At 43.7% G+C, this 7,241-nt stretch overlaps 1 protein-coding gene across 1 annotated transcript; it reads left to right on the top strand.

Moving 5' to 3' along the window:
• Positions 1 to 873: 873 nt before the first annotated feature.
• On the top strand, positions 874 to 6,000 carry LOC125198717. The gene is made up of 4 exons (XM_048097013.1): positions 874 to 2,487; positions 2,545 to 4,546; positions 4,588 to 4,610; positions 4,717 to 6,000. The coding sequence occupies exons 1-4, from the start codon at positions 874 to 876 to the stop codon at positions 5,998 to 6,000; spliced, it is 4,923 nt and encodes a 1,640-aa protein (XP_047952970.1).
• The last annotated feature ends 1,241 nt before the right edge of the window (positions 6,001 to 7,241 follow it).

Genomic DNA, 7,241 nt, shown 5'->3' on the forward strand with positions numbered 1-7,241 from the left:
TTCGGGTTGCATTCGATGTTTTGCCGGGCTAAGGTTGATTGTAAAGGTATGCTTGCTAGTTCTTGTGTTGTTAGTTTGTGGAGCCATTAGGTGTTTGTATGTGAAAGTGCCTTTGGGATTTCTTTCTTGTTCTTCACATAAATCATAACACTAATCCATCATCTATCATTTTATCCATTTTTCTTGTTCCATTTCTTGGTTTATCTTGTTTATTTGTTGGATTTATTTACAAGAATAAGTCCGGGGCAAATTCATGAGTCTTCAATCTAGAAGATTCACATTATTTGGTATCAAGAGCCATTGGTTCTTGTTCTTGTAAGCAAAAAAAAAAGAGAAAAAAAATTCTCCAAAGAGTAAAATTGTTAGAAAATTGTCAAAAAAAAAAAAGAGATATCTCAAATTCTATCCATGGGCATTAGCTATAAACTTGCATATGTGTTGTTGGATACGTTTATGTGAATGTTACAAAGTTGTAGGCCGAAATTACATCAATTGTTGGGTCTATTGTTGTGGGTGAAATTGTGCACACAAAGTGTTTGTTAATTTGTCCCATTGGCTTAGCTCCCTACTTTCACTAATCTTGTGGCTTCTTGGACTAGTTTTCACTTGCCTAGTTGTGTATCTTGTTTGTGCTATTTGTGCAACTCTTGGGATTACATCATCGAGAGCAAGTGAGGGAGAGTATCTAGCCACTAAATCTCTAAGCCTTCCGAGAGACATTGGGTGTGAGTTTGGAGGAATTGGGGACATACCTTGTGGGTTGGGAAGTGAGCTCCTCACTAAAATCTCCATTCTTGGGTGTGTGCGTTATTTGTGTTACTAACAAAAGGGACGTATCCCTAGTCCTTTTTATCTCTTTGTAGGTACCCGAAAATGCCACCAAATACGAGGAACTCTAGGCACAATTCGCCTAGGAGGGAGGATGGGGACGACACCGCGTCCACATCCGACGACACCCTCAAAGAGATGATGACAAAACTTACGGGAGAGGTGAAGGGGATGCGTGGTGAACTTACCACTATGCAAACTAATCTCAACACCATGCAAGGAGACCTCGTGGCCGTGCAAGAAGAATTTACAACCGTCCATGACGGTATGGCGGAGTTGAGAGCACGGATTAATCAAAATGAGGCCGTACCGCCTAGTTTCCGGGAAAGAAGTACGGGCGGATGGAATGATGGAAGCGGAAATGATGATGCCTACTCCAACCACCACAATGGAGGTGGGTATCATAACTTCGAGGCATGGCAAGAAAATGCGGGGAACTATGGGGGGGAAAGATACGATGACCCCTCGAGAAACTTCAAGCACACCATTCCGGAGTTCCATGCGAAGTTCGAGCCCGCCACATACCTAGAGTGGGAGTCTCAAGTGGACAAGATATTCTCCCTTCATAACTACTCGGAGGAGGACAAGGTCAAACTAGCCATCACCGAGTTTCGAGGTCATGCTAACACTTGGTGGTCCGATCTCTTGAGGAGGAGGAGAGCCACGGGTCGAGGAGTAGTACGGTCATGGGCGGAATTGAATGAGCTCATGAGAGCCGCCTTTGTCCCGAGATCGTATTTCCACAAGTTGAGAGGTGAACTCCAAGATTTGAGGCAAGGAAGCAAGACCGTCATGGAGTACTATTATGATATGATAGCCCTCAAGGGGAGATTGGGGCTTGAGGAAAGTGAAGATGTCACCCAAGACCGCTTCATACACGGGCTCAATGTGCTTCTTAGGCACAAGGTCCAAATTGAGGCCCAAAGGGGAATATCTTTGGAGGAGGTCATTGGATTCGCCGAGACATTTGAGAGGCAAGGCAAAGAGAAGGTCGCTAGCAAAGGGAAGATGAGTTTTCACCCTATCTCGGGAGGGGGCTCAAGCAATTGGGGCACCACCCAAAGAAAGGGAGAAACGACCACTACACCTCAACCTTTCTCAAAACCTCCCGTGAAGGCGTTGCCGGCGCCACCATTGGCCAAGGGAGCACCTCAAGCCGGTGATAGGAGACCTCAATGTTTCAAGTGCAAGGGATATGGCCACTACGCTAGAGAGTGCATCAACCAAAGGGTCATGGTGATAGGGAAAGATGGCCAAGTCTATAGTGAGGATGAAGAAGAAGCGGGTGTTGAAGGGGATGACTCCTCTTACCACGCTCATGTCAATAGTGACTACTCTAGCGAAGAGGAGTTGACCGAAGGGGTGAAAAATCTTGTGGTGCTTCGGACCCTTAGCGCCCAACCTAAGCAAGAAGAGTGTTTTGAGCAACGTTCTAATATCTTTCATATGAAGTGCAAGGTTCAATCCAAAACTTGCCTTGCGATCATCGATGAAGGGAGTTGTGCCAATGTGGTGAGCGATAAATTGGTAGCCAAGTTGCAATTACCGGTGATGAGGCACCCTACACCCTACCGCCTTCAATGGCTAGGTGATGGTAGAGAACTCAAGGTGGTCAATCAAGTCAAAGTGCCAATGAGAGTGGGGGAATTGGAGGAGGAGGTACTTTGTGATGTCATTCCCATGACCGCTTGCCACTTGCTCCTTGGTAGGCCTTAGGAGTATGACAACAAGGTATCTAAGGATGGGTACACTAATGAGTACTCCTATGTGTACCATGGTCGAAAAATCCGGTTGAAGCCCTTGTCGCCTAGAGACATCATTGAAGCTCATAAACATTTGAGTAAAGAGAGAGAGCGAGAGAAAAGGCAAGAAAGTGAGAGAAAAAAGCCATGTGAGAGTGGGGATGGTGAGAGGAATTCCAAATCCAAAAGGAGTGGCACCCAAAAACCCCGTGAGAAAAGAGAGTGCCTTTTAGCTACTAAATCCGAGCTTGGGTGGGCACTACAAAGCCACTTGCCATTGCTTCTTGCCGTTCCCCGGCGTATTTGTTTGGCTAACACTAATCTTGAACATGTACCCTATGAGATTCATATTGTTTTGCAGGAGTTCGAGGACGTGTTCCCAAGTGAGCTCCCAAATGAGCTACCACCGATCCGGGGAATCGAGCACCAAATGGATTTCGCACCGGGATCATCATTACCAAACCGAGCCGCCTACAAGGCCAACCCCAATGAGACGAAGGAATTGCAAAGGCAAGTCGAGGAACTCCTTGCCAAAGGTTTGGTCCGTGAGTCTTATTCCCCTTGTGTCGTACCCGTTATACTTGTGCCTAAGAAAGATGGGACTTGGCATATGTGTGTTGATTGTAGGGCCATTAATAAGATCACCATTAAGTATAGACATCCTATACCTAGACTTGATGATATGCTTGAGGATTTGTGTGGTGCTACTTGTTTTTCAAAAATTGATCTTGCTAGTGGTTATCACCAAATTAGGATGAAGGAAGGTGATGAATGGAAAACGGCTTTTAAAACTAAATTTGGCTTGTATGAGTGGCTTGTTATGCCGTTTGGTTTAACTAATGCTCCTTCCACTTTTATGCGATTGATGAACCATGTGCTTATGCCCTTGATAGGAAAATTTGTGGTGGTCTACTTTGATGACATTTTGATTTATAGTCCTAATGTTGGTGAGCATGCTAGGCACCTTAGTGAAACACTTTTGCTTTTGAGACAACATAAATTGTATGTTAAATTGCCTAAATGTGTGTTTTGTGTTGATGAAGTGGTTTTCCTTGGGTTTGTTGTGGGGAAGGATGGGGTCAAGGAAGATGAGGAGAAGGTTAGGGTCATCAAGGAGTGGCCCACGCCCAAAAACGTGAGTGAGATTCGATCTTTCCACGGCCTTGCTAGTTTCTATAGAAGGTTCGTTAGAGATTTCTCCACTAAAGCCACTCCTTTGAACCATCTTGTTAAAAAGAATGTGGCGTTTAATTGGGGGAATGAGCAAGAGCATGCTTTTAACACTTTGAAACACGATCTTACACATGCACCGTTGCTTGCTTTACCTAATTTTGAGAAAACTTTTGAGTTGGAGTGTGATGCTAGTGGGGTAGGGATTGGTGGAGTCTTGATGCAAGAAGGGAAACCTCTTGCTTATTTTTCGGAGAAATTGAACCAAACTCACTTGAACTATCCTACTTATGATAAGGAACTCTATGCCATTGTTAGATGTTTGGAAAATTGGCAACACTTTTTGATGCATAGGGAATTTGTCATCCACACGAACCATGAGTCAATCAAGTTCTTGGGTGGCCAACACAAGCTTGACAAGAGGCACGCCAAGTGGAGCGCCTTCTTGGAGACTTTCCCATATGTCATCCGGTACAAAAAGGGAAAGGAAAATGTGGTCGCCGATGCCTTATCTCGTAAGCCATCTTTACTTCTTCTTGAAAGTGGTATTTATGATAGTGGCGCCCTTGTGTTGAGAAATAGCATGCTTACTATTTGTGCATCCAAATTCTTTGCTTTTGATCACCTTAAGGAGCTTTATGAGCATGATAATGATTTTGCATCTATCTTTGTTGCATGTGAAAAGGGATCATTTGAGCAATTTTATAAGCATGAGGGTTACTTGTTTAAGGGGAATAGATTGTGCATTCCCCAAGGATCTTGGAGGGAAGTGCTTGTGAAGGAGTCCCACCTTGGAGGATTAATGGGTCATTTTGGGGTAGCTAAGACCTATGATATCTTAATTGAGCATTTTTATTGGCCAAAAATGAAGAGAGATGTGCAGCGCTTTGTGGGAGGGTGCATTGAGTGTAGACAAGCTAAGTCTAGGAGCAACAATTATGGCCTCTATACCCCACTCCCTACCCCTTCCCACCCTTGGGTAGATTTGTCTATGGACTTTGTGCTTGGTCTACCTCCTTCTCAAGCCCGGAATGATAGTATCTTTGTGGTGGTGGATAGGTTTTCCAAGATGGCTCATTTTATTCCATGTAGGAAGAACAATGATGCCAAGCACATAGCCGGTCTCTTCTTTAGGGAGGTGGTGAGGATCCACGAGGTTCCCCAAACTATAGTGAGTGATAGAGATGTCAAGTTCCTAAGCTACTTTTGGAAGACTCTTTGGACTAAACTGGGAACCAAACTTTTGTTCTCTACCACGGCGCACCCTCAAACCGATGGGCAAACCGAGGTGGTGAATCGCACCCTAGGGGCTTTACTTAGGGCTTTGGTTAGTGAGAATAGGAAGACATGGGAACCTTGCCTACCCATTGCCGAGTTTGCTTACAACCGGACTGTGCACTCTACTACCGGTCATTCTCCATTTGAAATTGTTTATGGATTTAACCCGCTAACCCCGATAGACCTAGCGGTGTCGACTTTGCCTTCTTCTTTTGTTTGTGATGTAGATGGTGCTCAAAAGGCGAAATTCGTGAAGGACCTCCATGTCAAGGTCCAAGAGAACATTAACAAAAGGAATGAGCACAATGCGAAGATGACCAACAAGGGGCGGAAAGAAGTGATCTTCAACCCGGGGGACATGGTGTGGGTTAACTTTCGGGCGATCCGTTTCCCGGACAAGGTGAAGTCCAAGCTTGCTGCACGTGGAGGTGGCCCATTCCGAGTCAAGGAGAGGATCAACAACAATGCCTATATCATAGAGTTGTCGGGCGAATTCAAGGTGCACCCCACGTTCAACGTGTCCGACTTGAGCCCGTTTGAGTTTGCAAGAGATGAGCCGGATTTGAGGTCAAATCCTTCCCAAGAAGATGGGGATGATGCGAACCCAACCGACACGCATCATGCATCGAGCCCGCTCAAGGATGTACACCAAACGAGGACGAGGAAGATGAGTAGGAAGATGCTAGAGTCCTTAGTCCTGTTCATAACAAGATTAAGACTCGAAGAGGAGGCCCAGAAGGAAGACCCGGGTGTCTCGAGAGCAATACACCAAATTCGGCTCGACCCCGCACCAAATCGGAATTGGGGGTCTGTTCAAACGCCAATCTGCCTACTGAGACGATGTCCAAATTCTGGTCCAAGACCACCATCATCGTCATCGTCGAAATACCTTCGCGTGGGTACCTCACACGCCCCAAACGGAGTTCGGATGAGAGAGATATGGCCGTTTGACGAAAGTCGCGCAGAGCTGCCGAGGAACTAACCGTGGCCGGGCGAAAACCGCCCGGCGACAGAAGAAACGCCCGGGCAAGGTCCCAAAATGCCCGGGCGGACGTTTTGGCCGAAAATGTCATTTTTTGAAGCTTTAGAAGACTATTTTCCCTATTATTTTTGTTTTAGTATAAATACTCTTTTTAGGGTTTTCATTCTCAACTTTTGAATATTTGTAAGAGACTATTTCTCCATATTTGAGAGCTCACCTTCTTTATCTTTTGAAAACTTATCAAATTCCTTCGGGTTGCATTCGATCTTTTGTCGGGCTAAGGTTGATTGTAAAGGTATGCTTGCTAGTTCTTGTGTTGCTAGTTTGTGAAGCCATTAGGTGTTTGTATGTGAAAGTGCCTTTGAGATTTCTTTCTTATTCTTCACCTAAATCATAACACTAATCCATCATCTATCCTTTTATCCATTTTTCTTGTTCTATTTCTTGGTTTATCTTGTTTATTTGTTGGGTTTATTTACAAGAATAAGTTCGGGGTAAATTCATGAGTCTTCAATCTAGAAGATTCACATTAATTCTATTATGAAATAAAAAGTGGACTCATATTCCTCTAACTTTTCCAACACATTGTTCTTTACATTTTTTAAAATCCGTGCTCATACCAAATGTGACTCCTATTATGAGACAGAGGGAGTACAATATATCACCATTAAAAACCTTAATCATACACATGATTCTTTCCCCATCCCCTGCATTTCTCCCCCCTAGAATATTAAGCAAATTCAGAACCGAAATCGAATTGAATTAATCAATTAGTTAACCGACGAACTGATACTTTATTCACCTAAAAGATGAATTAAAATAAGCAATGAAAAACCAGTCACGATAGTGAACAACAGGTTTATCTGCCAAAGTTGCATGCATTGAATTACTGTTCTTTACAATTTTTTAAAACTCATGTTCAATGTGACTCCTATTGAGTATACCACCATTATAAACCTTAATCATACTCATGATTCTTCCCCCATCCCCTGCATTTCTCCCCCGTAGAATATTAAGCAAATTCAGAATCGAAATCGAATTGAATCAATCAATTTGTTAACCAACGAATTGATAGTTTATTCAGCTAAAACATGAAGCTAAATAATCAACGAAAACCATTAATGATAGTGAATAAAAGATGATCTGCCAAAGTTACATGCATTGAACAATCAGAATAGCAATGGTCAAAATAGGCACACGAACCTAGAATCATTAAGTCGTAAATTAAATTAAACCTGATT

The sequence above is a fragment of the Salvia hispanica genome, unplaced genomic scaffold (assembly GCF_023119035.1).
Source record: "Salvia hispanica cultivar TCC Black 2014 unplaced genomic scaffold, UniMelb_Shisp_WGS_1.0 HiC_scaffold_21, whole genome shotgun sequence".
Classification (NCBI taxonomy): domain Eukaryota; kingdom Viridiplantae; phylum Streptophyta; class Magnoliopsida; order Lamiales; family Lamiaceae; genus Salvia; species Salvia hispanica.

Bases quoted from the DNA above. Each gene is read 5' to 3' on its own strand.
- LOC125198717 (XM_048097013.1), top strand. From the start codon at position 874: ATGCCACCAAATACGAGGAACTCTAGGCACAATTCGCCTAGGAGGGAG. The intron at 4,547-4,587 runs GTCATTTTGGGG...ATCTTAATTGAG, and splicing joins CCACCTTGGAGGATTAATGG to CATTTTTATTGGCCAAAAAT. The intron at 4,611-4,716 runs GAGAGATGTGCA...CCTTCCCACCCT, and splicing joins TTTTATTGGCCAAAAATGAA to TGGGTAGATTTGTCTATGGA.